Source organism: Gossypium hirsutum, chromosome D11 (genome assembly GCF_007990345.1).
Source record: "Gossypium hirsutum isolate 1008001.06 chromosome D11, Gossypium_hirsutum_v2.1, whole genome shotgun sequence".
NCBI classification, from domain to species: domain Eukaryota; kingdom Viridiplantae; phylum Streptophyta; class Magnoliopsida; order Malvales; family Malvaceae; genus Gossypium; species Gossypium hirsutum.
Window position 1 is genome coordinate 31,878,386 of NC_053447.1, and position 22,780 is coordinate 31,901,165.

At 31.3% G+C, this 22,780-nt stretch overlaps 1 protein-coding gene across 1 annotated transcript; it reads right to left on the reverse strand.

Moving 5' to 3' along the window:
- Positions 1 to 5,420: 5,420 nt before the first annotated feature.
- Positions 5,421 to 8,878, reverse strand: LOC107913392 (protein PHOTOSYSTEM I ASSEMBLY 2, chloroplastic). The gene is made up of 5 exons (XM_016841960.2): positions 8,062 to 8,878; positions 7,260 to 7,360; positions 6,901 to 7,066; positions 6,248 to 6,340; positions 5,421 to 5,759 (listed from the first exon to the last, which is right to left on the reverse strand). The coding sequence occupies exons 1-5, from the start codon at positions 8,135 to 8,137 to the stop codon at positions 5,629 to 5,631; spliced, it is 567 nt and encodes a 188-aa protein (XP_016697449.1). The 5' UTR covers positions 8,138 to 8,878; the 3' UTR covers positions 5,421 to 5,628.
- Between the last annotated feature and the right edge of the window lie 13,902 nt (positions 8,879 to 22,780).

Below are 22,780 nucleotides of genomic sequence, written 5' to 3' on the forward strand. Positions count from 1 at the left end.
CTATTTAGGCTATTTAATCACTTTAGCAAGTTTTGCACCTTTTTCAATTTAGTCTTTTTTAATTAATTGACTACCAAAACGTTAAAATTTCCTAACGAAACTTTAATACTACCTTATTGACACTTCGTTAATATTTTTATAAATATTTACGGCTCGGTTTATAAAATTGAAGTCTCGATACCTTATTTTCTAAACCATTTGACCTAATAAATCATCATAAAGCACAAATTACTAATTCAAAAATCTTTTAAAAATCATATTTAACTCATAAATTTTTAAATAATAAAATCTAGAAGATTACTTCCCGGATTTAGTGGCCTCGAATCACTATTTTCGACATTACCGAAAATCGGGCTATTGCAGAGCAAGAAAAGCTGCACATGAATATTCAATTAAAGCATTTTCAAGTTGATGTTCATCAAAGTACGGAGTTGCAGAAAGTTTCTACAGTTGTCGAGTTGTGTCAAGTGTTAGCTAAAACAAATATGTCAAGTATTTATCATCTTCTTGATAGAATTATTCTTCTTGTATTAACTCTTCCCGTGTCTACTGCAATAACTAAACGAGCATTTTCAGCCATGAAAATTGTGAAGACAAGGCTTCGCATCAAAATAGAGGATGATTTCCTTTCAACTTACTATGTGGCATATAACGAAAAAGAGATAGCTCGAGAATTTTCAACAGATTCTTTCATTGCTGAGTTCGATCTTATGAAAAAGTGGAGTGTGTAATTTAGAATGTCTAGTATTGAGAAATAAAACTAAGGCCAAGTTTTTTTAATTTAATTTTTAAAATTATAATGATATTTTTGAAATTTTTAGTATAATATTAGTTATTCCTTTTGCATATTGGAAAAAAACTATTTAATTTTATATAGTGTGATTGTTTTCTTTTAATTTTTTTACAGTTAAATTGTTCCTGCTTTTTAAAAAATATTAAATTGATTTGTTTGATAAGGAAAAAAAATATCCGAATAAAATTGACACTTTTCTACGTTAAAAAAAATTGTTTGAATTTATAAGTTTCGCCCTCTTAGAGTAAATTCCTGTATGTGTCTCTGCTTATTAGTAGGCGAAGATGGTGGAGTAGTTGCCCTAGGCGACATTACTGATGGTCCAAGCCTGGTGTTGAGCTTGAGTTTGACAGCTTTGATGGTTGAGAGAAACAATAGGTGCAATTCTCGGTGGCGTAAAGCTTTGTGTCAAGTTGGAGACCCACAGAATACCAGTAGGCAAATACGACGGTAGCAGAAGGTGATGTTGCAGGCAATGTCAAGCCTAGCATTTTATCAAGGGAAGATGATTTCAATGAAACCCATAGGTGCCTATAGCAGGCTGTGCTAAGCTAGTCGTTAAAGTCGATGACGATGGATTATCAGTAGGCAACGACTGTTCGATCTTAGTGGAAGATGAAGTTACTGGCATTGTCAAGCTTTAGTACTTTATCTGGTGGATACGAATGATGAGCAGAAACCATAGGTGACATAACAAGTTGAGACTTAGCCGTAGTTGACATTGCAAGTTGCATCAAGCTTGGAGGCACTGTGGATCTGTTGAGCCCAGGCTTGAACTAGATAAAGATGGTTGATAAGGAGGTTTAGGCGGCATTACATACTGCAATGAGGTCGGCGAGGAACTCAAAACGGATGGTCGTAGGGAAAACGTTTAATTTAAATAAAACGTCAACCTTAAATGTAAAAATAAAAAAATGGAAAAGCAATACTCATTATGATTCTTTTTAATAATTTATCTTTTATATATGATAACAATCTTAAAGTTTAACTATTATATGTATTTAAATATTATTAATTAATTTAATTCGATTTTAATATTATTTTAATTGGTTATTAAATATTATTATTTGTTTTAAGTCTTTTCTGCTGTTACTATTTCTTATTTTTCCTCCAAAATTTCTCTTTTCATTTTTATCCTTTTTATATAGTTCTAATTCATGTACAACTCCTTATATTTTAAAAATATATTAATTAATTTGGAATATAATTTTTTTATTATTATATTTTAATTAATATTATTTCAAATATTTTTATTGTTAATTAATGATTGCGATTTATATCTTATTAATTAATTTTAATTTTTTAAGAGTTATATTTTAGAGTCTTTTGAATTATATTTTGGAGGTTACAACTTCTCCATTTGTGTGTGTATATATATATCTCGGATTTGCCTATGAATGTTGATTAATCTCCTTTGTATTACAAACTTGATGATATGGCAACGGGCAGAGGTTTAATAGTAGAGATTTAGGTGTGTTATATCTAAAAAAGTTTAGGGTTCTTAATTTGGGGTTTTAAGCATGGTTGGGGTCCTTGGGGTGAAGTTAATGTTGAACAAAATGGCAATGCGCAGCACAGCAGTGGGGTGAAGTTAAAATGTTAAGTTTTAACTTCTACTTGGAACGATGTCGGGGTGGGAGCTTAACGGGCAAGGCATAAAAATACACCTAAATCCAAAATAACGTGGTTTTAGTTTTTCCATTATTCGAATTTTAAAAATTCAACTCGATTCGAATTTAAAAGATTAACTCAAAAAATTAAATAACTTGAACAATTAATGTCGTACATATATATGATCGTGCATGGATGTAAATCCGAGGTTCAATGCATGACCAAATGGTCATATTCATCTTCTCTTTCCATGCATTCCCCCTTGAAGTCTTCTTGATGTTCATGAATGGTTGAAAGATCACAACAGCTCCCTTGGACATGCATGCACTTGGGAAATGGATGAACCCATGAATGGACACCTTAATCCCCCCCTTACCATACTTGAACTTGTAGATTCAATGTTTGCTTCAAAAGCCACATCCTTCCCCCTTGATGAACTGTCCGTTTAAGAGACAAGTGCATGAATTCGGCAATTCATGAATTTGACAAGAACAACGCATTTGTGAGCAGAATAAAAATGATCACTTGATGGTTGAAGAAATACATGAATTCTTATTTATTAAGGAATGAATGTGCATGAATTTAAAAGGGAATACGAACAGTTGTAGGGTACTCTTTGTGACCGGCCATATACCTATAAAACACTATAAATAGAGACCATTAGTTCATTTGTAAAATAAATCACAAACAACAAATATTACTTAAGGACAAACACAATGCAAAATAGAAATATGCATGTTGTATGCAAGCTAAATCTTACAAGGACAACAAACAAACATGTGACTCAACATAAATGCTATGAACACAAAAAAGCCGTGGACAAAAATAAATATGACACAAGGCATTTTAACTCTATCAAATTAAATTTAGTATGAGAGTATTTCTATAATTAATTTAACTCATGTGATTGGTTAAATATAGTCACATTTCTTTTTAGTTCCTATCGTTTCAATAGTAGAGTGTGACCTTATAGGATCCTATAAATGTTTGCAATAGTATTAAAACATTCCTAATATTACAAAGAGCGTGTCATCTAACATTGCATCACTGCTACCCAAGTTGAGGGAAGTCATAGTTTGACATAACCTTTTTGTGATATTATTAGGTATATATCTCTTTGTCCATGATATAGTATATATCCCTTTGTCCAAGTTGAGGGAAGTCATAGTCATGTCTAACATAACATTTGTCCATGATATCCAGATTAATCACAAGTCATAGATAATCAAACATGTATAGTCTAATATTTTATTTCTTGAATCCTAAGTAGACTAAGATAAACAAATGAGTCTGATATCTCATACCAACTTATTTGAGTACGATCATGCATTTCTAGTCTCACTCAATCAAAGAGTCCGAAATATCCTTCTATTATGTAGGAGGGGAAAAACACTTCTTAACCATTCATATCTCACCACATAGTTTGTGGTATACCTAATAATAGTCTTTATAGTACAACCATTTACGGAAGACATTAGACTGTGTCAAAGTATAAGACTCCTGCTGCTGGAACTATGATGACTCTAGTTTAAGGATCACACACACTGTTATCACTATGAGAATTGTTGTAACTAATTTATAATAATTCAAGAAGCATTCTCGTGGTGGGTCAGTCCATTCCACTGTTTTCTAACATGTACTCATGCGTTGACTTAATATTTCTTATCCATGAAAATACGATGTCATCTATCAACCACATATTAGCCTCAATGTATTATTATTGTCAAAGAACACAATAATATTTGACTAAAGACATTTTAAAAATAATCATATTATTCTCGAGATTTTATTATTAATCAATTTATTTAATATATAAAAATAGAGACCAAAAGTAATAATCGCAATGGCTTTTATTAATAAACTAAATAAACAAATATATTATTATAATTATCTTATGATTGATGTTTAAGCCTACTTTTCTAATTTGTAAGTTGAATAAAGCCTTATACGGTCTCTTAAACCTGATTGGAGAAATTGCGAATTTTTATTGTGTTTGGGATTTAAGACCTCTATAGCTAATTCCTCACTGTTTGTAAGAAGAGGTCAACGCTCATGTACCTTTTTCATTGTTTATGTAAATGATTTTGTTTTGATTGATTAAATAATTCTTTGACTAGAAAGACCTAAGAGACTCGAGTTAATTTCTTGGCATTAAAATAAGTCGTATTGGGGCAAATCAGTACCGACACCAATGGTTACTACACCAGTACTTCATAGCCATAGGTGATGAAAGCACCACCTGAAGCTACGAAATACAAAAGTACTGTTAGGGCTCTTCATAAATTTCTTTGACTCGATCTGACATCATATGTAGCATGAATAAAGTGAATCAATTCTTGCAAGAACCATCGATGAAACAATCGTCATTTGTTGGTCTTTGAAGAAAGAGAATGAGACGTGCAGGTCGATATTAGAAGCTGAGTACACAAGTGTAGCTAACACAACAGCTGACGTGACCATGTGTTGGGCTTTAAACTGATTGGAACACTTGTGATTTGGTGCCAGAATGCAAGTGAAATGCATATTGCTGCCAATCTAGTATTATATGTTACGATGGAGAATGTGGAATTGGATGTACATCTTGATGGGGAGAAATTAGTACGACAGCTTTTGAGTCAATAATGTACGAGCCAAGGAACAAGTTGCGGATATCTTTACAAAACCCTTGCCAGGCTACTGGTATGTTCTCCAGAACATTGCCAGGCAAATATTGTGTACAACAATTCGAGAGGAGATATGTGACGGGGGATATTGGAATACAAATAGGAGTTAAGCTGAACAAGGTCAGCTTAACGTGTCAAGTCTGTTCAACTGAGGGTTGTTTTCTGAGCGGAAGAGCATATATTTTCTCAATAAACAAATATTTCCCGAGGAAAATTCTCTCAAGTCCTCCTTGATTTCTTTTCATTTTCGGCTTTGCTTCATGTTTTGATCTATTACTTGGTCATGCTTAGCAACTTAGCTAGTTATGAACTGAACAAGAACATTTAAATTACAACAAAAGGAAGAAAGAGAATCTAACAATGTGGTCTATTGTCCTCTCCATATTAAACAAAAATAAATTGGTTACAAAGATCAAAATTGTATTGTCAAAACAAACAAGATTGTAGTATTTAGGTCGGGAAATATTTTCCAAGTTTCACTAAAGTAACCGATAAGTTTTGTAAACTAAATTACCATGATGCCAATGACAATAACATCTGGGTCCAAGGGGCATGACGAGTCTATGAACTTGGCAAAAGTCGACCGTTGTACATCTTGTCAAGCAATTTCTGTGCATCAGGCCTCCTTAGAAGACCTTTGTTATTCGGTAAACCGGTACCTAAACAAACAGGACACACCAGTTTCCCCCGACCTGCACACAGTAGCAGCCAGTGATCAGTTACATAAAAAATTCTTGTATATGGACAATTTGGAGAGGAACATAAAAATTTAGAAGAAAATTTCATGACAGTTTAGAATCTCAAGCTACACAATCAGTATACGTTAAACATAAAACAGACATAGTTCTATGCTACACGCTTATGCATCCTTGTTTGTACTCAATAGAATTGGCCAATAACAGCAACTAGATCACAGAAAGGTGCGTATTCAGCTTATTTGTCATCGAGTATCATAAGAAATGCAATTCCTGCTATATTCTGAGGTACTGACATGAACACATGTTCATGATTACCCATTGCTTTTAAGAGTAACCCCTAGGCAATCAACCATAACATGGAATAATCTTCAGATAAGTGCATGCTCGAGGCAAGTTGTATAGCAATCCAAAACAAGAAAAACTAAAAATATTTGGTGATATAGCAAGTTAAGAAGTAATGTTAGGGGAAGAAGACTGCATACCATAACAGTTTGGACATTCAGTAAACTCATAAACATCCTTAGCACGTTTCCTGTTGAGAGCTTTCCATTTTCCTGTACCACCACACATATCACCTAAATAAAAACAGATTAACATCTTGCGAATCAAAAGGAGGATTGACAATTTCACTACTGATGTCTGCAAGTTTTTTCTTCTTCTACTTCAGAAAGAACATGTTAACATGTCAACAACAGAAGAGACAATTATATGTGATGAATAAACTAAAAGCTAAAATCGAGCCAAAATACTTGCATTCAACGAGCACTTTCCCTAAAAGTTCAATATAATTTGATTAGAAAAAAAGGGTCCCATGACAGTCAGTCATGCAGCACAACTAATCCCCGCAGGACAAAGAAGAAAATAAACTACTCTAACCGGTTTGTTACGTGGCTATTATCTAATACATAGAAATCAATAAATGGTGCCAGAAATTTTGCATCATTGAAGACTAATCTTTTTATCATACAAGGCAAGCAACCCGTAAATCAGAAACAAGAGTTCATATGTCTTTCGCCGATGTCAGAAAGCAGGGTAAAGGACAATCTCAAAAAAGATTATAAGATGCATACAAGGGTGGTTCACTTGGTTAGACAACAAAGTATCATACAAAAGAAATTGCAAAAGTGTCACTCACAAAGTACAGCACCACTCCCTGAACAATTCCGGCATACAGCCCTTTCATTCCCATCCATAGCCATTGCTGATACTGCAGAAGCAGAGCTGCTAGAACTACTGATTAAAGCCAGGCTTGAACATAAGCATGCAAGACACATACGCCGCGATGTTGGCAACTCAGCTGCCTGCAGAAAAATTTGGAACCTATTAACACTATAAACAAGGTAGCAAATAATGAAGATTCTACCCAATTAGTGCAAATCAGACATATAAATGGCTTTAGACTCTTTGGTTTCTGAAACAAATAAAAGATGCTGTGTGAGTAGTGAATTTGAAGAGTACTAACAAAATAGATGTTGGAAAACAAATAAGTGAAACCTTCTTCTTAGCAGGTTCTAATGAATCATTTGAAACTCCAGTAGTACAGCTCTCATTCTCCAAACTAGATCTTATCTGAGCTGAAACCAACCTTGAGCTTGCTGTCGTTAAAGCAATGAAAGGCAGGGTTTAAAACTCTTGTATTGTTAAAGAAAATCCATAAAAAAAAAATACATGCATTGGCAGCAAAAGGTGCAACACCTCAAATTCATAGCTAATTGGAAAATCAAACATGAATGGATAAATTCAATATGTTTCTTTTCAAATAAATTGTATCATGATCCAGGAATTCAACAAAGAATTCATATTATGAAATTACTTTGACTTCTAATCCGATTTTCAGTTGCTAAAATGGAGCCATCCTTTACATCCGCACTCAAAGCATTTAACAGCACCCAATTCACTGGAAAAGAAAAATCATCTCTACAACAAACTTTCCATAAATTCTTTAGAGAAAAGATCAATGACACTCAATATTCTAATCCTTGAGCATCTTACACAACTTGCTACTCAGCTAATTCATATAAACAATGTACCAACTGTTAATCTTTTTAAAAGTTAACAGAAAGGGATAAGATATCTTTAAGGAACTGACCTAAAATGGAAATAATTTTAATAACTATCTACAGTTTCAGAATTTGGATAAAAAGGTTTAGCCTGAATGTACAAAAAGAAAACCCCATGAACATAATATGATATGTGAAACTTCCACTGAAAGGAAATGAAAAATTAAAAACAAGGCGTAGTTCTATTTCACAAATATACATAACTAAATATATAGACAAGGAAAGAAAGAACTTACAGTGAGGCGGGGAAGGTTTTAAAGTGAAAGAAGGAAGGTGTGGAATTGAAGAAAGATTGGGAGAAGAGTAAGCCATAACTAGGCTCTTCTCTTTACTTCTTTCTGTGTAAATTTTAGCAATGAAAAAGAAAAAGAAGAAAAGGTTAAAGAGTCCCCACAATTACAACCGGCTGCACGTACATGTCTTCAGAGAAAATAATTGACTCGTTAACTGGAGTACGAACGGGTGCACGATGCACCTTGATCAAGACCGTCAGATCAGGTTTACCTTTTCACCCTCAGATCAGATTGGGAGAAAATATATCTAAATTTAAACAATAATAAATCTAAAATGTCCACTGAATTTTAACTCAATTATTATTGGTATGGTTGCTAACATAAGTTTAAATATGTTAAAATATATTTTATTTTTTTATTTAAGAGTTAAAAAAAAACCAAAGAAAAGCTATAAACATTTAAAACAACCGAAATATTGGAACACCCAAATGCATAAAAATGAATTAGACATATTAGTATTTTAAACAACAACAACAATAGTGATAAATGGCGTGGTCCCAAAAATGAGTGGGGAAATGAGCTTGTGTTCCTTGAAGCAGCTGATCATGCCATGCTGGAGCTACCCATGGATTCAAATCTTTGTTGCAAATGGAAAAAGGTTAAAGTTCAGCAGATACATAGTTTAAGTGGAACGAAAGAAAGGAAGATTGGATTGAATTGGATTTTCATTTTTTTTTTCTTTTGGCTTGGAGAATTATCTGATACTCACTATGTGAAACTCAATGTTTCCTTCCACTAAGCTTCTGCCACCTCTGCACCATATCCATTTCTTTGGATATCTTTTAAGTGATTACATAGCCCAAAAATAAATAGGGTAAATTCCACCTAAGGTTACTAAACTATTAGTAACTTTACATTTTAGTCAGTCAACTTCAAAAGGTTACAAAATGGTCATTGGACTATTCAAAACTTTCAATGTTGTATGACTTTTTCTATTTGCACCACTTGCACCAATAGAAACCTATCCTTCCTTTCCTATTCCACGATTCAATTTTTTTTCATGAAATAATTTTGAACACCACAAATATGTAAATCAAAATTTAAACAGTTTTCTTCTTCGATTTTCGACACTGACTGTTAAATCGACTTGAATCTAAGGAATGTTCTTCTACTTATTGATGGGTGCTGATCCAACGTACTGGTTATCAAATTGTAGTTTGGAGCTCACAAGTCAGACTTTAAAAAAATCAATAACTCAGTGACTTGAATGAAAATTTTCGAATAGTTCATTGATCATTTTGTAACATTTTAAAATTGATTAACCAAAATATAAACTTACTAATAGTTATGACCATGAAAATAGTGTACCCGAAAAAATAATATTATTATATAGTAGATTATGGCATACCATGATGCAAGTGGAAAAAATATTTATGAAAACAATTATATAAAAATTAAATCAACTTTACTTGATAAAAAAACATAATAACAATTTACTTGGTTAAATAAAATTATTCTAATCATTATTTAATTAATTTAATATCTAATTATATTGTAATATTAACTTAATCAATAATTTAATATATAATATAAATAACACAAAATTATATAAATATAACCTATTTTAAGCATGAAAAAAAACATATAAACATAAATATTACAAATACAAAAATCGTCCCATCTTTGCAATCTACGGGTAGAAAAAGTTATATCTTTGAAAAGTCTAATTAATTATAGGAAGTTAGTGGATTGAGTGTTAACTTGATTGGCATGAGTATTGTTGTTTCTATATTGTTGTTGGCAAATAATTTCCATGCCTTCCTGGGGAGATTGCAAAGGGTAGAGGGGTTGAATTAACAAATAAAAAATATATATTTTAGTTTCCATAAATTATAAATTTATATATTACTTTATTCTTTAAATAAAATAATTATTTAAATTTTTAAAAAATAATTTGATCATAAATTAATATTTTAATGCCTATGATAGAATTTCGATCCCTTTTAAAAATTTTTTTCCTAAATTCGGCATTGTTCTTACAGTGTTTGTGGAAAGCATGACTTGGCAAGCATTTAGAAAACGAATATAAGATATTGCCCTAAATTCAAACTCCTGGACTTCTTTGATTTTTACGAAAACAAGCCTTGATTGTTACTGATTGAAGGGCTAGTGTCTTTATAAATATTTTTAAGGTTGAAATTTAGTTATAAATTTTAAGAGATAAAAATATAATTAATTTATAATTTCATTGTTTTTTAAAATAAAAATTTCAATTTAAAGAGTCAAATGCAAATATACCATATATAAATATATAATTTCATCATTTACATGGGACTAAATTGATAATTTTTAATTTTATTACCTGCCACTTAAATTCGCCCTTCAATTTGGAGCTTTTATTTTTGATCTTTGAATCGTTGACATATTCTAATAAAAATTATTGGGTAACCATTATAGCCCGTTAATTTATCATAAAACGAAATTAATACCAAATATTAAATTCTGGAATTAGAATTTTTTAGGGAAATTTTAGTATTATTCGGCGTTTAATTAGGCTAAGAATTGATTTGGATGAGGATGAAACTTTTAGCATTATTGAGTATATTTCTGGGTTTTTCTTTCGAAAAATTAAATTAATACAATTTTCTAGAGTTTATATATTATTTTTTTAATTATAATTTTTTGTATTCTTTCAAAATTTCTAAAATTCTCATTTTTATTAATTTTAAAAATATTTTTTTGAATTTTTAAAAATTATATTGATATATTTTACAAATTTCTATATTTTTATTTTAAAAACTCCATTTTTTCTTTTTAATTTTTTAAAATTTATATATATTAACAAGGAACCCGTATGTTATATTATAATTGGCTAAAAAATGTCACGTGATATGTTCTAATTATGTCTCATGTCAATTAATTTTTTAACATTATTAACGCTATTGGATTGAAATTAGTTAACATATTGTAATTTTAGATATAAAATTTTTTAAAGAAAATATTTGATATATTAATAGTAGAATTTTTAAACTTCGTAAATGATGACAAATTTTTATAAAATATATTAAAAACTATATATATAAATAATATAATATAATATAATTTACTTGTGAAATCAGAAAGAGGCAGGGAAGGCCAAGATTTTGAAACGTACATGCATTATTTACAACTTTGTCTAAGTAATAATAATGTCCAACTGTTAATTAACTTCTTTGAAATTGATTTATTTATTTTTCACATTTTTTGTGCGTGAATTATAAATGGAATTGGATTCTCTGTCCTTTCAGCTGCTCAGAAAAGGCAATACTAGCTGTAGTACAAACATATAACCCATACAATATTTTACTACAATGACCATAAAATGTGAGGCATTATCTTCTCTAAATTATAAAATTTAGTATATTATTTAAAATCAAATATAAAATATAATTAATTATTTTATACATGTGAATTTTTTAAAATTTTAAATATTAAAAGAAATAAAATAAAAATAATTGAATTTTTTTACATTAATGCAACATTTGGTAAAAGTATTTAATAACAATGGTAAAATTATCAGAGAAGAAGTACCTGTATTTAGGAACAGATTACATTTCGATCTCTCTACTAAAAAAATGACTAAATTAGCTTTTATACATTTCGAAATGTGCAAATTAGCCCCTCTTTTAAATGAACGTTAATTACTAATTTGGTCTCTAAACTATAGCTAAAATATCATTTTGATTTTTTAAAATTTTTTCTTAACAATAATTCTAAAAATTTTAAAAATATTAAAAATAAAAATTTATAAAAATTCAAAATATATATGTAAAAAATCTACACTTTTTACGAACATATAGTAATTGGTTGGATAAATTACTAATCATTTAGTACCAAAAATTAATTTACTTAATCCTATGCGAAAATAGGATTTAGCTGCCCACCGCTATGTTAATTGATGGAGGACCGAAATCCATGCTGCCACACCTAATAACGTCACTTGGACCTTCAAGATTAGAGATTATTATGAAACTATAAAATCATTAATATCAACCTTAATCAATATAATTAAAATAGTATTAAGTAGTAAAAATGTAATTTCAAACATGAAACAGTTTTGACAGATACGGATGTTCAAACTGCTGTTGGAACAGAACAGGGTGAGAAAATGGTAGCATAAAATATTTTTGCCAATTTCTCTTGCTGGTTGTCTACTGTGATGCATTCTCTTAAGGGGAGTGATTTTCTTTCAAAGTACAACTTGGTGTTTGGAGTCTTTTGGCCTTTTGACGAAAATGGGAGATAAGTTGATGTTTACCCGCTGCAGATGTTTTTTAAGGAGAGCATGTTGATTTATGCTTGCTGTTGGCTTTTATGATTTTGTTGCTATGTTCTTACTACTGGTGTCTTGGACAACATTTGTTATGAGTTACTTATGTTGATTTGTTCTTAGTATCTCATATGTTTATATGGCATGATGACAATGGAGTTTTGATCATTTGCTAATGTTTTGTAAAAAAAAGCCAAAGGGGGAGATTGCTGGGACTTTATTTGTCTCATTGCTAATGTTTCATCTTTTGTTAAAATAATTTGCTGAACTATTGGTGTTCACTCCCATGTTTAAACAAATGTCCAAACAGACCTTTAGACAACAGTCTAGACATGACTCTTGGATAGCTCAAGTCAAGTTGGATGTTGGTATTTTTGACTTTAACCTTCATGATTGCTATCTTTACAAGCAAATGATTCACAAAGTGTATTTTATCTCGCTGGAACAATGGTTATCAAATTTGCCTATTAAAGAGTTAGAGATCAATATGCCTTATCCCATAACGTTCATACTTATCTTTTAAGCTATTTATTTGGTGATTAAGCTGTTGATTTATCTTGGTGGATAAGATTTTATTATGTGATAGTTATTGGAATTAATTCAAGAGATAAATTTAGATTATAGTGGAGAGTTCTACTTTAACACCCCTCATTCTAACCGATCGCCGGATTCAAGTTACTAACTCGATCATCAGAATACAAGGTTTTAGAACTGCTGTTTCCAGTACCACTCAGGCTGTTACACTAGCAATTCGGTGCCAGAGGGAGTGCCCATTTCACTGCTTATATGTGTGGAGACAGTATTTATATTTAGGTGTTGGCAATTTATTGAACCTTATATTTGGGCTATATTGATTACATGGTGAATATCTAGCCCATTATGGAAGATTATATTGCTTGCGAAAATAAATATTGATAATTGATTTGGATCGAAATCTCCCAAGGTAACCCCTTGGATTATGAACTTTGGATTGCATCGTGATCCTTCTCATGAGCTGCCATTGAGTCTATTTTTCATTAATATGTTATTATTATATTGTATTACTTATGCTCTTACTATTTTGTTGGGATTGTATTAGATCTTCTATTGTAAGCAAATATCGAATCAATGTCTATATATTTGAGAGACTTGCCTAAGAAAATGTAATAAGAGTTAGGCACTTAATTTGTTCTTAGGAGAATAATTTTGTAAGAGGGTTATTATTTATAGCAAAACGGTTTGTTGTGGTTTTACTTGCTATGATCACAAAGGGACGGTGATTGAGTGGGTTTATTTTGTAATTGTTGAAGAAAGGGTATATTTCTCGCTAAGTCAAGTTCTACACATATAGGGAAACTAAATTACGTAATTATCTTCTTGTGTGTTTACTGCTCTTTATTTAATATTTGGAGTACCCACCTACCCGGGCTCCAATTTGGTTGTGCAGCTTTTAGTCTTAGCAATTCCCATTTTGATAAAAAGATACTGAGAGCCACATGGATGACACTATCCCAATTGACGCTCCTGGTGCTAAAGAAGCTGGAGAGGACATTGTTAGTGAGGAGGTTGAAGTGCTCGCATTTGGTGTCATTAATACTTTGTCTCGTGCACAAAGAGTTGGGCTTCCTGAACTCCTTCCTTGTCAGCATCAACAAGAGGAAGGTTGACGTACTACAATACATTGGAGATTTAGAAATTGAAGAACCTTGAAGACCGTCTTTTGATTTTTGCCAAAAAGGGGAGCAGCATTTTTAAAGTTATTTTTTGCGGGGGAGTTATTATAATTTTCCGTTTTTAAACTTTATTCTCTGAACTAAATTTTATCTGGTTTTGGACTTGGAATTTTGTAAGGGATGATTTAATCTCTCATTATTGGGAGATTGTTACCAACATTAATTAGAAGGAAATGATGGTCTTCCTAAATTTTAAAAATAAGGGATTTCTTTGATTCTCCAAAGTTGTTATTTAAACAAGAATGGATAACTTAATCGATAGAGTTTTTGATAATGAATGATTATATTTGAAAAATCTGTTCATTTTAGGAACTACTTTGTTTGAGACTCATTTTTTAATGCCGGCGGTACAATTTGAGAACGAAAGGGTTATACTTAAATAATTAGTTCTTTTTGCTAAATTGTTTTTAATGGATTAATTATCTCACTACACCAGAATAGATTTTTAGCGGCGTTTTTTAGGCATTTAGCGGCGCTTTTTAACGCCACTAAAGGCATTTGCGGCGCTTGAAGAAGCGCCACAAAAAATGCCGCTAACGACAACGTCGCTAACTTTTGCGGCGCTTACAGAAAAAAATGCCGCTAAAGATCATGTTCTTTAGTGGCGCTAAAGAAATAAACGCCGCTAAAGATCATGTTCTTTAGCAGCGCTTACGAAAAAAACGCCGCTAAAGATCATGTTTTTTAGTGGCGCTTGGGAAAAAACGCCGCTAAAGATCATGTTCTTTAGCGGCTCTTGGGAAAAAACGCCGCTAAAGATCATGTTCTTTAGCGGATGATCTTTAGCGGCGCTGATCTTTAGCGGCGCTTAGGAAGAAAACGCCGCTAAAAGTAATGTTCTATAGCGGCGCTTGGTCAAAAACGCCGCTAACAGTAGTGTTCTTTAGCGGCGCTTATTTCACAAACGCCACTATTTGATATGACTTTTAGCGGCGCTTTTTTAGAAAACGCCACTAATTTTGGGATTTTTTTAAAATAAAATTTTTTGTTTTTTCAGCCCTCCTGCAACAACAAATCAAAAGCAACCAGATCTAAACTAACCAAAAACAATAAAGTTATATAATATTTCAAATTAAATGACTAAAATAATATTAATTGATATAAATAAAAGTGAATTCATACTTTTCTTTTCAAAAACGTTACAAGTTAAAATGATAAAAATATTTATGCAATATACACTATGACGGCGGAAGTTGCGACTGCTGAAACATCTTCATCATAATCTGAAGCTGCTGTTGAAGTTCGTCGTACTTTTTGCTCTGCTCTGCCTCTCTCGATGCCGCATCTTTTTGAAGTCGTAGTTGTAGTTCTTCATATTTCTTTTGAACCTCTGCTTCTATCGCTGCTTCTCTCGCTGTAGCCTCTGCTTCTCTCGCTGCCGCCTCTGCTTTAAGTTGTTGCTGAAGTTCTTCATATTTCCTTTGAACCTCAAATGTGGTCGCTTGCATCTGAGCCATCTGGTCTTTTAACCTCTGAACTTCAGCTTGAGATTGACTCCCCGAAGCCATGTATTGGTGCGAGCTGGATCCAAAATATTGAGTTGGGCTGATAAAAGATCCTTGAAATCGAACCCGACCATACTTTTCAGGACCCAAAACTTCAGTAATAATCCGATTATCAATGTCTTCAAGATGAACAGAACTATCACTAGAAGCAATCGCTTCGTACTCCGTCTTTTTTTCCTTTAGTTTTTCCTAATAAATAAATCACATAGTTAGGAACGTAATACATATTAAAAAAACAAATGCAATATAACAATAGTCGCATTACGCAATGAATTAAACCATTAGAAAATAGACACTATAAATAACTAAAACAAGTCAAATAGTATTAAGTAAACGTACCATAATTTCACCAGCTTCAGGAGTCATAGCAGATCCATCTTTCTTCTTATGTGTAATTTCAAAAAGTTGAAGGTGTCAAACTTTTTGACCGGACGACCGTTCCTACAATATAGTAGTAAAAATATTATTTAATAGAAAGTTATACATATTTGAGAATATTAAAAAATTAAAAATACCTCCGCCTCAGCTACACATGCAAAACTTCTCGACCCGGCTGTGTGAGTGAATTTTTGTTGCTGCCGGCTGTTTTTTCCAACTCGTTCACGATCCTACGTTATAAAATTTTTAGTACGTAAATAGTAAATACTATAAACCAAAATAATTACAATAGTTTGGAAGTACGTCGTACCTCGCCTTTCTGAGAATGTCAAAATCTAACCGCATCTTCCCATTGGTACCTCAACATACCCGGCGGGACATTTTGCAATTTCTCATCGAGGGTTGTTTTTGTCTTATAATAATTTTTCTTCAAAGTACTTTTATTGTCTCTCCATCTTTTTCCCAATGCCTTCTTTACATAAGCATCCGAGACCTCTAAAGCAAACCTCGCCTACAAAAAACACAAGTTAATAAAGTAAATATAAATGAAACTATTTCCCAAGCATTACAGATGACAGTAATAAAATTTGTTACCTTAATATTATCGAGGGCTTGGTTTTTGTTGCTATCGGGCATTTGACGCCATGACTCGTAGTTGATAGGCAACATATTCGCATTTCGTGCTAAAATGCCCATGTATCCTGCTAAAAGTCGAGCTTCTGATCCAACAGGCTGACCAAAACTGTTTCTGCATACCTTGACACGCTCGACTGGATCTAACTCGTATAACTCTCTAAGTAGCGTACGTCATCGACCTCTGCGCGTCCCACCATTTTCAGCTACAAATGGTATATTATAATATAAGAATTTGAAAAATAAATCAATTATAAGTCAACACGCATGTAAATTAAATGTAAAATTACTTTGAACTTCCGTAGGATCTTCAGGTGTAATCGGAACATTCGAAGATCCAATTACTGTCCGTTGTTCAGTACTATTTGTTTCTGTCGAGTTTGGATAATTTTGAACAATGCTTTCCCTTATAATTTATTTGTATGTAAAAGATTATTAATCATTAACATAAAACCATTATGTAAGTTAAGATCGATAATTAATCATTAATTTGAAGTAAAATTTATAATTGCAACACATAATATCAGAAATCGATGATTTATAAACGCTAAACCGATTAAAGATTCGCCCATAATTTATTCAATTACTCAAATATATAAAGTTGTTTAAGAGTTGTATTCCGAATTTTAATAGTTTAAAACAATTGCCTTTGTCGAATATCTTGAGCAGAAAATTTAAATGTCAAATAATGTAATAAGCTGCAAAGTCAAATGCAAATTTAGCTAAAATGGTAATTAAAACTCTCATCTAAAACTGAAAAATAATAATTAAACTATAAAACTAAAATTTAACAAAAAAAATTTAACAATTTGACTTTTTTTATAAGAAACCTAAATAGAGAAACATAGGAATAAATACCTTAAATTTCCTCAATTCCGAAGCAAATCCTGGAAAAAAAAGACAGAAATACATTAGCACCGAAAAAACAGAAGTAATTAAAGCCAAAAAACTAAAAAAAAACAGGAGTTTATACTCACAAAGTTAGCTAAACTAAAAAAACTAAAAAAACCTAAATGCATAAATGATTTAAAGCCATATCACATACATTGTTTCTTTTAAATAAGCCTAAATGCATCCATGTGCAAACCAGCACATATAAAAACTATTACATTATTTATCAGCTTATAACCTACCATTGTAAAACTGATAAGCTTGCTACTGTAAAAAGGTACATGACAGTGAATTAGATGATATTAGAGGTTTAAAATTGAACATATATATGAATATATGTTGAAACCTAACCTAACCAAATCATGTTGGAGAAATCACATTTTCTTTTAAATTATTATTTATTCGTCGAATGCCACGACAGAATCAATCCACCACCAATGTCCCTAACAATACCTCTCAAAACCCAACTCTTCCGACTCCAATAATAGCCCTTAGCTAACATCTACCTCACCCTCTACTAACTATACTAGGACCACCATAACTAACACTAACATCTCCCATTGAACCAAACCCGTCAGTCAATCCATTAAATTGAATGATAACCTGTTCCCAAAATAACATTCACAAGACATTTTTTTTATCTCATGGCTCCTCTTCATCCAAACAATACTCCTCAAGCCTTTGCCCAAGCCAACAAACACTGTAAGTGACAAAATGCAATGAAAGTTGAGTTTGATGCATTGCAACAGAACTAGACTTGGGGATTAGTTTCTAATGAACCTATGAAGAATATTGTGCGGAAAAAATGATTGTTTAGAAAAAGAAAAAAAAAGTAGATGAACTCATCAATTGATCTAAGGCTCGTCTTGTTGCAAAAGGGTTCACTAAGTGACCTAGAGTGGATTTTCATGCAATATTCAATTCAGTAGTTAATTCAACACAACTGGGTATTACGTAAACTCAGCGCCAACAATGCCTTCTTGCAAGATAGCTAGAAAAAAGAGGTATATATGTCTTAACCTCACATTTATCATATTTGCAAGTTATGCAAAGCTATTTATGGACCGAAACATACGCCACTGGCTTAACTCACAACTATCTACAATCGTGGTTTTGTGAAATCAGATCTGACCTATCTCTATTCATATTCATTCAACCTCATGCAATAGTCTACCTACTTGTCTATGTTGACGACATCATTATCACAGGCTATAAGCCATCTTTCATAAACAATGTTATGTCCTCACTTGCTACAAGGTTTTCAATTGAAGACTTTAGTTTATTGGCTTACTTTTTTTAGTGTTGAGGTTCTCAGACAACCTAATAGATTCGTTTCTAAAAGAAAAAGAAGGGATGGCGAAGACATGAGTAAAATTGTGGAAAATTCAAACACAGTTACAAGACGAGAGACGACAAGTATGACTAGGAAATTTACACTTGTATTTTTATGATAATGTTGAGGAATTGAGAAAGTCGAAACTGTCTGTTTCACTGTTAAAAACCTAAATTTTTTCTTCCCATCATCTAATGATTCCCCACAAATTATGTTGTTTAATCGAAACCCTAAAACCCCAAATAATTTAGACTGACCTAAAACCCAAAAAATTTATTCGAAAAAGAACAGAAACAGCTTACCTATTCAATCGACAAATCTCGCAGCTGTGCCCACCTTGTTTCAAGATCGACTCCGACCACCTTTCTTTCCTTTGTATTTTTTGTGAAAAGTTTTCTCCCCTTTCGACACTTAGAAAATTTATCTCCTAATTTCTCTGCAATTTACCTCTTGCTGTAATTGGAGGACGACACAGATGTAAGTTAATTTGTCCTCTGAAGAAACGGCGCCGTTTAAGTAAAGTTATGTAAGTTTTGCGGCGCTTCCCTATAAAACGCCACAATAGAAACTGATTCCCTAACACGGAACGACGTCGTATATTGCAATATTTGTGGCATTTTTGACTAAAATGCCGGTAAAGGATACCTTTTGCGGCGTTTTTTATATAGAAACGCCGCTAAAACTCTCACATTTTTAAAAGCATTACTTTTAAATAATTAATTACCATTATTAACAATAATAACTATTATAACTATTATTAGTTATATTGTATCATTTAACAAGTCTCAAATTATAAATTAACCTTGTAATCTTCATATTAAACATTCAATTTATGTAGCTACATGCATAAAGTGATCATCTACCTATTATACTCAAAACTTATCTTAAATTTATTCTGGATCTATATTTTGCAAATATATAAGAACATATATATTTACCTCTAAAATTAATCAATCTAATATTAACCTCTTAAAAAACCCTAAACCCCGACCAAACCCCTAAAACCTTTCTAACCCTTAAATCCCATAAACCCTAATTAACCCTGTCCCTAACCCCTAAATTCACGTCTATAACCCCTAAAGCATAACCCAACCCCTAACTCCTAAACCATAAATACCAAACCTTAAATTCATATATACCGGCCCGTACTCCTTAAAATACCATGCATCGACCAAAATATTCCCTAAATATTCTTTAATAATAAAAAATATAGTGAAAATCTATTAAACAACAACTTATATATATATAGTTAAAAATGTTGTATAAAGTTGAAATAAGACAGCAATATTATCTTTATGACAAATTTTCGTATGAAGCTTCGAATGTCCTCTTAACAAATGGATGAAATTTGTTATAATAAACTTGGTACAACAAATTTTGTCTCTTTATATAAAAAACAATTTTTTTTATAAAATTTGGTATAGAAAATGCATTTTTTTCGATAATAAGTTCGTAAAGGATAAGGACACGGGTTAAATGGCCTTTAAAGAAACGGAGCCGTTTAAATTAATTTTAATTCACATTTGCGACGTTTTTACGTAAAAACGCCGCTATTGCATGTCCTTTTGCGGCGCTAAGGGAAAAAACGCCACTAAATTTTCAATTACACAAAGAAACGGTGACGTTTTCACAAAATTGTAGACATCTTTGCGGCGTTTTCCCGAAAAACGCCACTAATAGAGTACATCATTCAACTGAAACGACGACGTTCTGATAGAGCTTCAAGAATATTAGCGGCGCTTCCCTATAAAACGCCACAATAGAAACTGATTCCCTAACACGTAACGACGTCGTATATTGCAATATTTGTGGCGTTTTTGACTAAAACGCCGCTAAAGGCTATTATATATATATCTATTAATTATAATATAAACTATACTAAACTTCAATATATTAAATTTATTGATCTAGATTTATTTTACAAATATATAAGAACATATATATATATATTTACCGTAAAAATTAATCAATCTAATATTAACCTCTTATTAAGAAACCCTATCATGACCGTCTAAACCCCCCGACCAAACCCAAAAAATTCCCTAAATTAATATTCTTTAATAATCACAAAATATAGTGAAAATCTATTAAACAACAAGTTATATATATAGTTAAAAATGTTGTACAAAGTTGAAATATGCTAGCAAATTATCTTTATGCCAATAATTTTTGTATGGATCGATCTAAATATAAGTTTTTATCATTTTTGAACTTAAGTATCGATATTTTTGCATCTGCTATTGCTATAGCCATATATATCAAAAAAATCAAATGGTTAGGGTTAAATGTTTTTAAATATACAAGATAATTAATTGTATCATTTAACAAGTCTCAAATTATAAATTAACCAATCAATCGACATGCATAAATCCATCATGATGATCTACCTATTATATTAATATTCAATATATTAAATTTATTCTGGATCTATATTTTACAAATATATAAGAACATATATATTTACCATAAAAAATAATCAAAAACTAATATTAATCTAAATTAAACCCTAACATGACCGTTGAAACCCTAAACCTCTAACCCCTAAATTAACCTTAAATCCCAAACCTTAAATCTATACCCCGTACTCCTTAAAATACCGTCCATAAAAAAAATCCCTAAATCTTTAATATATATAATCATAAAATATAGTCAAAATCGATTAAACAATAATTAATTGTTAAAATATATTTTGTATAAATTGGTGTTTTATAATTCCTTTGATTTATTTAGTCGAACAGTACTACCAAAATTTATTACTCTTATAAAAGTTAATTCTATTTTTAATTTATTATTTATAATAAAAAAATTTAAGTTTTATTATATTTTATTTTATTCATAATTTAATATATTTTCTCTCGTAAAGTAGTTTAAATCAACTGTGATTTAAAATTAGTAATAAATAGTTAGCTGTTATATATATATACGACTTCTCTTTAATAAAAACTTTTTGTATTAATCAATATTATTTGTTAATTATAATTTAAATGTAAATTGTACCACTATATAATAAATAGAACAAAATATTAATTATTTCAACTTATAAGATTTTTGTTACTATTAGCGGCGCTTCGACAAAAACGCCGCTAAAGGTAAATGCATTAGCGGCGCTTAGATATAAACGCCGCTAAAGGCCAGAGAATTAGTGGCGCTCAGATAAATACGCCACTAAAGATCTGAGCATTAGCGGCGCTTAGACAAAAACGCCGCTAACGGCCATAGGATTAGCGACGCACAGATAAAAACGCCGCTAAAGATCTGAGCATTAGCGGCGCTCAAATAAAAACGCCGCTAAAGGTTTAAAAATCGCAAAAAACAACGTCGTTGGTCTTAGGTTTTTGTGGCGCTTTATATTAAACGCCGCTAATTCCTATTTTTAGCGGCGCTTCTTGGAAATCGCTGCTGATGGTCTACCTTTAGTGGCATTTTGGCTAAATCGCCGCTAATGCTCGATTTTTTGTGGCGCTTTTGTTCCAAACGCCGCTAAAAGCCTATTCTGGTGTAGTGTCTGAATAAAGTTGTAAGTTTGAACTATATAAACAATTGTTACTATTGTTTCTTTCATTGAGGTCACAACTCTTATTTGGTTGTGCGAAAACGTCACACAAACTATAATAATTTATGTATTTGTGTAACATAAACAAAACATTTAAATTTATAATAACTAATGTACAATGAGTTTTTTTTAATTCATTTTACACAAAACATTATAAAAATTAAAATAATATTTGTAACTGAATAATGTTCGAAAACAATGTCAAAGCTTGTTAACCTTGTTATACAAAATATTATATTGTAGTAATAATTTATAATAATTTTTGTAAATGTGATTAACCACTATGTATAAATATTAAAAGTAATTTCTTTTGTTATTTTTCTAAAATCAACTTAATATATATTTTTCTTTGTTAATAAAAATCCCATTAACTTTGTGTATACTTAATAAATCACTACACCAAAACAG